Source organism: Blennius ocellaris (assembly GCF_963422515.1).
Source record: "Blennius ocellaris genome assembly, chromosome: 4".
In the NCBI taxonomy this organism is placed as follows: domain Eukaryota; kingdom Metazoa; phylum Chordata; class Actinopteri; order Blenniiformes; family Blenniidae; genus Blennius; species Blennius ocellaris.
In genome coordinates, this window is record NC_137653.1 from 24,944,012 (window position 1) to 24,957,541 (window position 13,530).

At 46.5% G+C, this 13,530-nt stretch overlaps 1 protein-coding gene across 1 annotated transcript; it reads left to right on the forward strand.

The window, feature by feature from the left end:
- Window positions 1–631: 631 nt before the first annotated feature.
- Window positions 632–13,501, forward strand: cfap57 (cilia and flagella associated protein 57; the record flags this gene model as incomplete). The annotated part of the gene is made up of 21 exons (XM_080494427.1): window positions 632–788; window positions 1,810–2,123; window positions 3,580–3,839; window positions 4,565–4,733; window positions 4,808–4,960; window positions 5,271–5,410; window positions 6,661–6,826; window positions 6,914–7,027; window positions 7,092–7,304; window positions 7,682–7,855; window positions 7,928–8,089; window positions 8,167–8,322; window positions 8,402–8,495; window positions 9,013–9,203; window positions 9,281–9,454; window positions 9,548–9,706; window positions 9,982–10,125; window positions 10,786–10,902; window positions 11,842–11,976; window positions 12,071–12,214; window positions 13,331–13,501. The coding sequence occupies 21 exons, from the start codon at window positions 632–634 to the stop codon at window positions 13,499–13,501; spliced, it is 3,507 nt and encodes a 1,168-aa protein (XP_080350553.1).
- Between the last annotated feature and the right edge of the window lie 29 nt (window positions 13,502–13,530).

Below are 13,530 nucleotides of genomic sequence, written 5' to 3' on the forward strand. Positions count from 1 at the left end.
TCCATAGAAAACCTCGGGGGGCCAGCTGGTGGCTCGGAACCTCAATGAGCTGATGGAAGAGTCGGATGCCATGCCTCAGCATGACATGAAGACTTCTGCTGTTAGTCAGTGAGTCATCAAATTATTATTTTACTGAGGTCAATTTGAATTTGCAATTAAATAATAAACACAAATAACAGAGATGTTTTAAATGAAGTCAGTTAAACACATGCAGTTTCACCACTGAGCAATTTTTAACAGTAGTGCATACAGCAGTAAATACAACAGTCAATACAGCAGCAGATGAAAAGAAAAATCTTGAATTTGCATATTTGTTTTACTATTGATTTACGGTATGAATTATTTTTGCTACTATCACTAAAATACAGTCATTCTCAGTAAATAGATGAAGAACAGTAGTTTATGGTGTGAAAACTACTACTCTTTCTTTCTTTCTTTCTCTGCGCGCTCCCGCAGCAGCCGGGACACATCTCCTGGGATACGCTCTCACGCGGGACACCGCCGTTGCCGTAGCGACGTGACTCGGACGCGCTGTCAGCGGGTGCTTCTACTTGCTCCAGGCTCTGAATACCAGCGTCAACTCACTGTTACCGAGCCGTGTTTGCTCTGTGTTTCCACAAAGGAGTGAAACATGTCCAGTGTCGTGGCTCAGCCTCACTTCCTGTTCGGGCTGCGGAGCGGAGTGAGCAACAACGTGTGTTTCTGTGACGAGCACACGGTGGTGTTCCCCGCTGGAAACGGCTGCGTGTGCTTCAACACGGTGAGCAGGACGCAGAAGTTCCTCCCAGGTATGAACACTGGTGTTCATGAAGGAGCTCACACTCTGCTCTGCTTCATTCTCAGTATTCCCAGGTCATGTTGTGTAGGTAATAACTGAAAAGTCATATTTACCCCCTGTTGTTCTCTCTTCATTCTGTAATATCCTAAAAAACAAAAAAAATCCTGTGGGCCAAAATCCTGCCCCTCAAGAGGCTCCAATCTGGCCAAAACACCAAGACAGTTGTCAATTATTTCAAAGAGAACATTGTTTTCTGATTTTACAAATTCAGAGTTCTTCAGAGTTTTGGATACAACACAACATTAGACTCGAGCTGAGCTACCTGGTTGTTATCAAACTCGCCTTACAGCCAGGCTGTCAGGGAGACTCACTAAAAACACTCAGAATACAATAACTATAAGGATAATGCAATAACTGCAGGAGCTCTATCCCATGGAAACCCATCAGGTTTCCATGGGATAGAGCTTTTTTTTCAGCTTTAAAATGAGGTATTATTTGTGTTGCTACGTGGACTAGCAAGCGAGGTACGAATATTTTTGTGGATTTTGTAGCCCGGAATCTCCATGTTTAGCACAAGCGGCAGACCTCCCCAAGATGGCGGCGCTGGAGGCACGTCGCGTCAACAGGCGCTGATAGGCCATGCGACATCTTGTGTTTATATCTATGCGTATGAGACGGAATCTACTTCTAAATTTCTATGTGCTCTGTCTTCTTCTGCTTTTTTGGTGTGTTTGGTGAGACACAGCGCCCCTAAAGGCCTGGCATGTGTACTACATGCGCTGAAGCCTCGTGTTGAGCCGTGTTCATAGTGACGTGTGGACGGAATTTTTTTTGACAACCTCGGGGAGAAAAAAGGTCGTTTTGCCTGGTGTGGATGTGGCCTTGTTATCTAGGTATCCTTGATATAAATTTCTACTTTTAATGATAATTGTTTGAGACAGCTCCATTTTAAGTGCTGCTATATCCATAGAACTGAAACGTATTATATAGTAATTTGCCAAACATATTTTTATTTTGTGTTGTCTGTGCAGGCTCAGACAAAAGTCAGGGGACGCGAGCGCTGGCCATCAGTGCCAACCGGCGTTACCTGGCGGTGTCAGAGTGCGGCGAGGGCCCCGCCATCACGGTATTCGACCTGCAGCATGAGCAGGGCAGGAAGAGGAAAGTTCTGACCGCCGGAGACATGCTGGCCCAGCAGTTTGTCTGCATGGCTTTCTCTCCAGATTCCAAGTACCTGATAGCTCAGGCCGGGCCCCCGGAGTGGACGCTCACCTTCTGGCTTTGGGAAAAACACAAAGTCCTGGCAACAGTCAAAACAACCACCTCCAACAGTCCTGTTACCCAGGTGAGCTGGTTTACTGCATCAGAGCACACACTTATTGTTTTCTCTCGAACGTAGAGAAATACCACCGTTTTTCTAGTATGTGTAAACGTGGCCTGACATGGTCTGGAAGCTGATTGCTCTCCCAAGTCGTGCACACCTGGCATCAATTACATGGAGGCTTTATAACAGGGGGGTCAAACATGCGGCCCGGGGGCCAGAACCGGCCCGCCAGAGGCTCTAATCCGGCCCGCCATGTGATTTTTTTTTTTTTAAGTATAAATATGAAAACTGACAGAGGCTGATCTAAAAACACTAGATTGGCAAAAATTACATTCAAAACCGCCCCTGGTCAGAATTAATTAATGTGGAGGTCACATGACTCAACACCTTTCACAATAAAACAACAAGTCCAATTTATGTGAAATGATACTTTAGACACGTAAACTCAAAACAATTTCCAGATGATGACACATTTTTTTAATCCTTCATAAAAATACGATATCCAGATACAGGTGACTGAGGGTTTTTTTGTGTGTTTTTTTTTTGTGCAAAAACAATAATATCTGATTTCCTTTAATATGTATATTTCAGAATAGACTGGCAAATTCTTGCAGTTACAAAAGGATCAAAAGAAGGAAAGACTTTGCATTTGTCCGTATCTGCAGTTTAATATGTTCTGTTTGACATGTTGGGCCTCCAGAGGTCAGGTTTGGTTGGATGTGGCCCCTCAACTGAAATCAGTTTGACGCCCCTGCTTTATAACCTCCACCTCGTGGTCGAACATGAAACTTACACATATGGCCAGTCAACAGATGGCCGCAGAAACATGAATAAGCCTACGATAAACATATCAAACACGAAAAGGCGCCTACACTCTGAATTTGTAGTTGTGTACCTTGAGTTGTGTGCCTGTAGAAGTTTTTCTCTCCACGAATACAACAGTACACTTATACATTCACAACTTCTTAAATAAGGGTGCACAAATTCTTTTTTTTTTTTTTTAAAGTCACAGAATAAAAAAACTGACACGCTCACATTTTCCCTACAATTGTTGCAGGGAATTTGGTGAAAAATACATTTGTGCACCTGCATCGTTACCTGCTCTGGAGCAGGTTGGACATTGAGAGCAAGTTCCCGGGGGGATTTAACCCAGTGAGAAGTGGGAAAACCCAGGGTTAATCCTGAAGTTATCCTGACAAGGGATACCTAATATTGTTAAGTGCAGTGTGTCCAAATGAGTGGCTAATATTGACGTGGATTCAGTTGAATTGATTGGATTTAAATCAAATTTCAAATGAATCAGTTTGCCCGAACTGAAATGAATCGTTCATTGACTCACAAATTAAATAGATTTCAGTTGAATTAAATTAAAACTAATTATTGTAAATATGTGTTACTTGAATTGTCCAATGTTGATTTCAATCAGATCATTTTACATGGAGATGCATGGTGCCGTGCCTTTTGTCATTCCCACCAGATCAGCTTCAACCCTCACAACAACATGCAGCTGAGCGTCAGCGGACTCGGCGTCTTCAAGCTCTTCCGGTACTTTGAGGGCTCGCTCAAGCAGAGCAGCTTCGCTAAGGTGGAGTCCCTCAACTTCCTGTGCCACGCCTGGATGGCGGAGGAGAGGGTGGTCGCCGGGACGGACACGGGCAGACTGCTGGTGTTCGAGTCCGGACACCTGCGGAGGGAGATCGGCACGGCTGCCAAGACCCTGCAGGGCCAGTCGGACAGGTTGGGGGGGGGGGGGGGCTTGTCTAACAGAATTACTTGTCAAATTCTATTAATGATCATTAATGTCCATACATTTGTCCATCTGTGTAGTAACCCTGACTCACCACATGACACAAACTGAAGTGCACCCCTGGTGGTTAAGTAGATGTATTGCAGTCAATGTCAGAATTCCTCACAACTCTCTGGTGGAACGGTTAGGGCCCACACTCCGTATGCCTCACACCCTGGGGTTAGAGGCCACATTTATCAGTCCTCCCCCCAGATCTTGCTCCGGCATTCATAAATGCAAATGCCTCGAAATCATTACGATCTCAGTTTTTGCAATAAATTTGAAGTCAAATCATCCTGCAATCATTTCAAGCTTTATTACTTTGAGTCAGATGATAATTGCAGCATTGGGATGTCGTCCAACAAAACGATCAGATTTTATTTCAGTGAACAGTCTTCTGATGGGAACATATTATTTGTTATGAGTTTGTCAGGAAACTTGTCTTCCTGTGTCAAGTTGCACGGTTCATAGTTTTCAGAATTCCCACTTTTATTCGGCATGAAACAACGAAATGACCAAAGTTCCCACATTGAAGAGTCGTCACTGAAGAAGGGCCATCGTCCTCACTGTGAAATCCCTCTGCCAGTGTTTGACACAAAGTCGGCAGGAGTCCAGTATTGTTCTGTTTGATCTACTCTAATATTTGTTTCTCTGTAAACGTTGACGCGACATCCAGACGGGTGGAGATGAAGAAGATCAGAGAGGCGGATGAAGGCCCTGCGCTGCCTCCCATCAGAGCCATCCTGCCCCACTCCAGAGGCTTCGTGTGCTCCTTGGGTCCGGGGACGGTCTGCCTGTTTGAGAAGCTGGAGGAGGAAGGCTACCGAAAGAGCCGGGAGGTCCAGGTGAAAGCTCGGTGCGTTCGGCAGGCGGGAGGCCGGCGGCCCGACGGTGCGTTGAAGCTTTGTGTTTGTGTCAGATCCCCGCAGATCCCCGCTGCAACGACCTGAGCCCGGCGGAGGCTCAGCAGATTGAGAGCATGTGCATGAGTCCGGCCGAGGAGACGCTGGCCGTCAGCACAGAGCGGGGACAGCTGTACAGCGTCAGCCTGGCCTCTCTGGACATGAACAAGGTGCTCACTGCTTCTACGTTCCTCCACTTTTCTTGCTCCAGAGCTGAAGCCATTTCAGCCGTTCGCAGTAAGATATGATTACAAATTTCAGCATAATATTTGTCCAGGTCCAGAAAGGTTCGCTTGCTGTGTAAAATGTGAACCCCAAAAAAGAAAGGGCTTTAAGAAGAGATTGGATACACAGGCGACAAGTCAGGTGTTGGAAGACGCAGTGACGTTCAAGAATATGAGTTAAAATAGAAAAAAAACAAAAAACGAGGGGAAGGTGTCTCCGTTGGCTGAATGTAAACATTCGGCCTCTGTCTGTCAGGAGAAGCAGCTCCGCTTCGACTTCCTGTCCGAGCCGTTCCACTCCGGCTGCATCACCGGTTTGTCCGTCTGCGTCCGCAAGCCCTTCGTCGCCACCAGCTCTCTGGATCGATCTGTTCGCATCTGGAACTACGAGACCAAGTAAATATCTTGTAAAACACTCAGACACTGGTTTTATTGAATCATTTCATGAAGACATGCAGACGGAGTTACTCACACCTTGCAGAAGACGCAACGTATGGACCGACCAGGTATGAAAAGAAGAAAATAAAGTTATTAATAATAGCTAATGATACTGAAGGTGGAGGTTGAAAAAAAACAACCTCCTGTATATTCAATACTTTTAAAACTCTTCCTGCTTCTGAAACAATGAAGTGAATAACTTGTCTTTTTTATGTGTAAGAGTGAGTGTATTCCTGAATTGGAGCTAAATATTATTTCTGACACACCCACTTGTCTGCTAAAACATTAATTATGAGTTGAATTGACAACAGTAACATCAGTTTTTCCTTTTGACGTGCCTAAACAAGGCAAGAATATTGTGAATATAATATAATGCAATGTGATTGTGGACTACAAACTACAACCTGAAAATGAAAAACGTGTTTGATTCAAGCCTTTCTGATGACCTCAGACTAAACCTGTAACCCTGAACAAACCCTTGAAAAAGAGCAAGCCTATCTTTTAAAATCTCTATATGCCCAAAAAAATTAAACAAACAAAAAAAAAAATCTTGTTTGTTGGGCTTTAAATCATAAAATTCAATGGACCGGAGAAGATGGCATGGCTGTGAAGCCTTCTTTATTTTAAGGGGTAACATTTTTCTTTATATTTAAAAAAAATTGTTCAGGTGGCATTATATTAATTTATGTCACAAAACTGCCACGTTTACTCGAAACTATTTTTACAATGACAAATTGAAAATGGTATTGCGAGGATATGAGCGTGTTGAGCATGAACACCAAAACGGTCAAAAGTGGGATCCAATCAGAAAGTATCGGGAACCACTGATATGTTAAAAAAAATGTTTTAGACATCCTGTGTGGACTCTTATTGGCCAAAGCTTACCAGAGAAGTGAAACGCTTGCACTGCTCTGTTATTTTATTTTATTTTATTCTATTTTCTTGTGTATATACTTATTTATTTATGTATGTCGGCACCAGGGTAGACGGCAAAGTAAGAATTTCATTACACTGTGAAACCTGGCTTTTACTCTTGAAATGACAAATAAAACACCTTGAACCTTGAACCTTGAACATACAAAGCTGTCGTCTGTCAAAGTGAAATCCGTCTGCAGTGATTCGGGAATCGTCTGAAGTTGGTTGAAGATGAGCGGCTCGGCCCGGCACGCCGCTCACCAAGGTCTTTGTCTGTGTTGCCCGATCACCAGAGTGTTGGAGCTCTACAAGGAGTTCCAGGAGGAGGCGCACAGTGTGGCTCTGCATCCCAGCGGCCTCTTCATCCTGGTGGGCTTTTCAGACAAACTCCGACTGATGAACCTGGTTATTGATGACATGCGCACCTTCCAGGAGTTCACTGTGCGCAGTTGCAGAGAGGTGGGAGATGTGTGTGTGTGTGTGTGTGTGTGGAGGGGGGGGGGTGTTATAGTGGGGAATGACCTCGGTGTTCTTTGTCTCCCTCAGTGTGCTTTTAGCCACGGTGGTCACATGCTGGCAGCCGTCAATGGAAACGTAATCCACATTTACTCCGTCACCTCCTTCGAGAACGTCGCCAACCTGAAGGGCCACAACGGCAAGGTGAGTGTGGCGGGACGGCGTGCCTGGCCTCCGCAGCTGTTATTGATTTGTGTCTTAACTGCAGGTCCGCAGTATTAAATGGAGCCCGGACGACAGCCGGCTGGTGTCCTGTGGGATGGACGGCGCGGTGTACGAGTGGAACGCTCACACGGGCAAACGCGAGTCCGAGAGCGTCCTCAAGTCCTGCAGCTACACCGACGTCGCCCTCTCCTCGGACCGCAGCACCATCCTCGCCGTGGGAACCGACCTCACGCTGAAGGAAATCCAGGACTGTCAGGTCAGGAATCACTACACGCTCCACATATTCAACTATTTCCCAAGTGTTTTACCGAGACTTTAACCTCACGTGGGCTCGTAAACTGACTAAATAGCTCTGGTGCAGCTTTTAAGTCAAGAACTACTTGAGTTTCTTCTCCTTTTTTCTCCTAATGTTTGGATGGACCACTTTTTGAAGGGGTTTTCTTGAATTAAAGATAATATTTTGTAGAACTCATTCACTTTTCCCGTGGAAGTTTGTCAAAGACGTTTGAAACTGCATTAAACATTCCTCCATTAATGAAGCCATCAAAGGGGGGAAAAAAAACCCACAATAGAATCTGAGTTGATGTTATCGATTCCCAAATGAAGGTGTATGACAGGATGTCGGACCCACAGGTCCTGAGGGAGGTTCCAGCCGATGACGTGGCCCATACTGTCCTGGCGGTGTCCCACTCGGGCAGGGTGGTCTTCACTGGCACCTCCAGGGGAACGGTCAGGGCCGTCAGATACCCGCTACCCCTCCAGAAGGACTGGATCACGTACCAGGCGCACTGCGGCCCCGTCACCAGGGTAAGGCTTCAGAGATCCGTTTGGTCATCGTGAGGTAGAAGTGAACTGACCAAAAGCACGCCGCCTCCTCAGATGGCGATCACGTACGACGGTCAGTTCTTGCTGAGCGCGTCTGAAGACGGCTGCCTGCTCGTGTGGAGAATCATCGACAAGGAAGGCAGGGGGCTGAAGAGCGGCCGGCAAATCGTCCACACTGAAGAGATCCTCGTCACCAAATCTGACCTGGAGGAGAAGGTGGGTGTGTCGGGGGATCGTTCCGGCTGGCCCCGCCAGCCTGCAACTCCTCTTCATAGATTTCTCACCGCTTTCAGAATCAGAACATGCTGGAGCTGAGGATGCGCCTGGAAGAGTTGCAGATGGAGAACGAGTACCAGCTCCGTCTGAAGGACATGAGCTACAGCGAGAAGCTCAAAGAGCTCGGCGACAAGTTCAACCAGGAAATTGAGTCTCTGAAAGCAAACCAACAGGTTGGGTAAAGAGGTCGACGTGGAGCTTTGGCTTTGAATGGTACAGCCTCACACCCCGTTTTGTCGCCCGCATTTAAAGGCCACGAAGGCGGAGATGGAGAAGCAGGAGCGTGACCACCAGGAGAAGATCGCTGATGCTACTGTGAAACATTGCAAAGAACTGAAGGATTTAGGTGAGAATCAGTCACTTCATCCAGCTGGTTCAGCAGCTCGGAGATAAAAACTTCCTCTGACTTTAAAATGCTCTTACGCTTCTCATTGTCGTCAATTCTTACTTCCCCTGTTGCTCATGAGACGATTCTTCAGTGCTTGTGATCACTGCTTGTGGTTTTAACTGGCACAAAAGAATTTCAATTAATTCTTAATAAGTGGTGCTCAAACGTAAGATACTAAGTCAATTACAAAGTCAGAATAACACATATTCGACAAAAGTCAAATTGCCTGAACAAACTTCTTCGCTGCAGTAATGAAGTGGTTTTTTGTTGTTGTTTTTTTGCCTCACACTAATTTTTCCTTTGGTATGAAGATCGTGCTTTAATATCTGCTTTCAGTTCACATTTCAGTGTTTAGATAAGTCAATGCACCTTGTTTTGGGCCCATCGCTCACACGTAGATCGCTGCATCAGGTGGAGTTAAAAAAGGTTGTGTGCATGAAGCCCGTTTCCCCTCAAAACTCTTTGTGCCCGTCAGAGCTCTCCTACAGCCAGAAGCTGATCGTGGAGCACGAGAAGCATCTGGATCTGCAGCAGAAACACGAGCGGATGCAGGAAGAGTACGAGAAGCGGCTCGGTTCTGCAGAGCGGAGCCGGACCCAAGCGGTGGAAGAGCTGACGCGGCTGCACGAGGCCGCGCTGCAGGAGAAGACTCGGCTCCTGGATCAGGTCAGTGAGGAAGAGCCGCTCCCCGGGGACCAGAATGGAAGCAGCATGAAGCCTCTGTCCTGCACTTGTGCCTCCAGTGTCGGCAAGACGCCCAGAAGCAGATCGCTGAGTTGAAAGAGACCGTACGGAGGGTAGAAGAGGACCGAGAGAGAAAGATCCAAGACGTCCAGTTTGAGTATGAGCAGAAACTCCATGAGGAAAAAGACAACAGCGCCAACCTGAAGGGAAAAGCCGCCAACGTGAACCAAAAAGTGACCAAAGCTCCTGGTTTGCAGCAGCTCTGTTTTTCCCGGTGTTTTTCTGTAATCTCCCGTCTTTGTCTTCTCTCACGGCACGGCGGTCAGCTGCACAGCTTGCAGCGACAGATCGATGAGCGGTGGACGGACATGGACAAGCTGAAGAAGGAGCGGCAAAGGCTGCTGGGCCTGATCCGCTCCCTGGAGAGCGACGTGGACGACCTGAAGAGGCAGATCTCAGGACACGAGAAGACCGGGCAGGACAAGGTGGGTTACAAAGTGGAGGCCACGCCTCTCCTGGTAGGGGGGGGGGGGACCACAGGATAAAAAAATTGCGACATAAGAGGCTTGTTTTCCGCCATGATCTGACGTCAACCAGTTGTGTCTCGTCACCAGCAGTCTTCTCAACACTGGTACATGTTGAAGTAACAGGAGGCGAATCAGATACAAGTGTTTACATGATGAGTTTAGCAATCGGCTCGGCAACCAATGGGATTCCTTATGGTCCGTGTAACCCCCCCCCACACACACTACTCTCGCAGGACAGCATCATCTCTGGCCTGAAGAAGAAGAACCAGGAGCTGGAGAAGCTCAAGTTTGTTCTGGAATTCCAGCTGAGCGAGTTGAAGAAGCAGACGGAGCCTCAGCAAGACGACATCAAAGAAAAGAAGCAGCAGATCCATCAGGTGGCGTCGTGCACTGTTCTGGTCGTTTGGGCCGCAGACTGGGCCATACATGTGCTGAATGCTCAGCTTGCCGTCATTCTGTTGAAAATCCTCAAAGAAATGACTTATTTCTTAACAGATTTGAACAAATCCTCACTCGTTAGTTGCAGTTCTGAAAAAAACACCTTGCACTTTTCACAGATTCGAAGAAGTTAGACAAGACAAGCTCGCAGTGGTGCATTCACATAGCATGAGATATGAAGCCAATGTAAAGATTGTTAGAGAAACTTGTTCTAAAAAAAAAACACAAAAAAACCATCTGTACACTGGGAACCTGGGATTTTCCCAGTTTAATCTGAAAATTATGTATTTCATTCCAATTCTAATTAATTAATTACATTAAATTATTTAATGGTGTATTTAGTTATTTAATTTGAGCAAATGTACTCCTCTGCTGTCGTACGCTGTTGGCACTACCTGTACTGGCTGTGCCTTTTCTAAATTCTCTTTTATTGACTTTCGGGACATTTTAGTCTCCCAGGTGCTCCGCTGTGCGAAATTCTCTGGATGATTCTCACAGCAGAAATGTCCAGTTATCGCCGTGAAATGAGCATCAATGAAGTGGGCGATCACAGCTGTGTTGAGACGGTATTAACGTGGCTTGTTCTCGTGTTTCTCCAGCTGGAGGAGGAGCTGCTGCAAACGGGCAAGAGCAACATGCAGCTGAAGCTCAGCGCCTCCAACCTGACGCTCAAACTCAAGAGCAAAGACAAAGATTTACACACGGAGATGCAGAAAGTCAGCACACCCACACACACACACACACACACACACACACACACACACACACACACAGCTACTAACTAATTCTCACAGTGACTGACAGTGGTAACGGTGACAATATACTGTTCTATTGTATTCAAGAGGCGTTTGCTCTGGACAGGCGAGTAGTCGAAATGAAGGCTCCGTTTACACGACAGCGTATTCAAGTGAAAACACCGAACATTTTTTATAAATGATGCTCCTGATCCTGGTCACCACGTTGGTCGTAGCTAGTAGTTGTGCACATGCTCAGTAGATGGACAATAACGGCTGTGTTTCCTCCGTGGTGTCATGACTCTCAGTTCATGTTCTCCTGGGACTTGGTAGTTTCTTTTTGACAGTCTCTGTAATAACAATCCAACTTCTGTCCACTAGAATGTCTGTGTTGTTCCATTGTTAATGTTTAGAGCGGATTGTTCTCTGCTGCGTGTGTGTGTGTGTGGTTTCATGACAAAAAAAACCAAACCCAACAGTCCCCACTAGTGGACCAACATGAAAACGACATCATTTTCCAAACGTTACCATGTAAATGTGAAACTTTTCTGAGTCAGAAATGCAAAAACGAGTTGTTTTCACTCGAAACGTGCAACACGAGGCCTCAACCCGGTTTTCTCACTGCGAGGCGAACATGACGACCACGACAAGAGAAAAGTTCAGACGCATAGCCACGTCTTTCCAATTATTTTTAGTATTTTGCTGTAAGACTTAAACAATAAAAGATCAACAGTTGATATTTTTAAGAGCTTTTTTTACCCCCCCTCAAATTGCAGCAGCACAAAAAAACAACAACAGAATGATGTGAGGGAGCATTCCTCTACAACTGTAACCAGCTGGCCAAAGTCTTTCCATTATAAACTGCTGAGCTTTAGCTCGACGGTACATCGTGAGCTCAGGCCGTCTTGTTTGTGTGTCCAGGTGAAGGATCTGGAGACGTACCTGCAGCGGCTCCGCTCAGACCTGCACAGCTGTGTGGGTTTCATCCAGGAACCCAAAAAGCTGAAGGACAGTGTCCAGGCGCTGTACGCCCACTACGTCAATAACGCTGACAGGGTGAGCAGATCGATCAGCACTCACACACGGGGGGAGAGTACATTGATCTGGCGTGTGAATTGTGTGTTGTTGTTTTTTTTTTAACCCTCTGAAGGTGAAGAATCAAAGTGTAAATGAGGAGTTGAGGAACATGTTCCGCCAGCAGCAGGACTTCATGGAGAAGACGGTCAGCAATCTGAAGATGAGGCTGGCTAAAGCTGCTCAGGAGCACGAGAAAGTCTACAACAACATCATGGAAGTAAATAACAACACAGTGACACAACAGCAGATCAGTCATGAGGAGACGCTGAGAGATCTGTGAAATTTAGGCCTCATTTATATGGCAACGTTCAAGCGAGATCTCACCGTTTGTGTGTTTTCATGTCGGAAAAGTTTCACGTTTACACAGCGAAGTTTTGAAAATGAGGCCCGCTTTTGGTATTATTGTCCATCGACTGAGCGTGTGCAGATCTATTTACCACGGCCGTGGTGTGTGTGACCAGTGGCAGTGTATACACCATCAACACACGGACGGAGTCGGAGCATTTTCAAAAAGTTGTTTTCAGTGGCTCCGAGCACCGCTGCGCTAACAGACACCCGAAATGCTACGAGCGTTGTTATTTCTAGGTTGTGATAGTGTGATTTGACTAGTTCAGATTGAAGAGATTATTTAGAGCCTCCATGAATGTTTTTGTCACGATGGGTCTTGTAAAGGCACTGCGCTCTTGTTTTGATAGTTTGAATGTCATGAGTGCATGAGCCCAGGTTACCCATGAGTCAAAGCAGCTCTACCTTTTACATCAGACTCAATCAGGAACGTTGCATAAAGAAACAGCCACTGGATCAGTATCGGGTCCAATCCAGATTGGATCAGTATCGGATTTTTTATTTTTTTTATTTATTAGAACCCGTCCGATCCGATCCATAAGCCAAAACCATCTCATATATCCTCAACTTCACTTTGCGCGACATGCCGTAACGCATACGAGCTGTCGCCATGGTTACCATGCGCCTGTGTTTTTGTGACGTGACCAGAAGCTGCAGTCATGTCTGCCGTGTGGAATTATTTTACGCTAGAGGAGAAAATTTAAACAGCCGAGTGCAACGTTTACAAAACGACGAACAGAAAAGCCCATAATGCATTGCAGCCATCAGCTCCGTGATCACTACATATGATTAAAATGACTGGGATTTTTTAGAACCATGAGTGTGTGTGGTGTGGCTGTAGTTGTTGTGTAATTCACTAGAATGTGCCGTCACTCTCAACAAGTCCGGCTCCGGAGCCACAGGTTTCTGACCGACGGCGTTCCAATCCTGCACTTTGAGACACGCGTTCTCTGTGGACCGGCTTCTAACGTGTGACCGGTCTGTCCAGGAGAACATGGCTCTGATCGGGGAGACCAACCAGCTGCGGAAGGAGCTGCATCTGGCCAGGACCCACATCAAAGACTACAAGACTCAGGTGGCCGTGTTGAAAAGGTCCACCAGGCCACGCCCCCGCTCCGACCTCGGCGCGGCGGGGGGGCCGGAGGGAGACGTCTGCTGACAGGAGACCCGAGGGCAGCGACTCGCCCG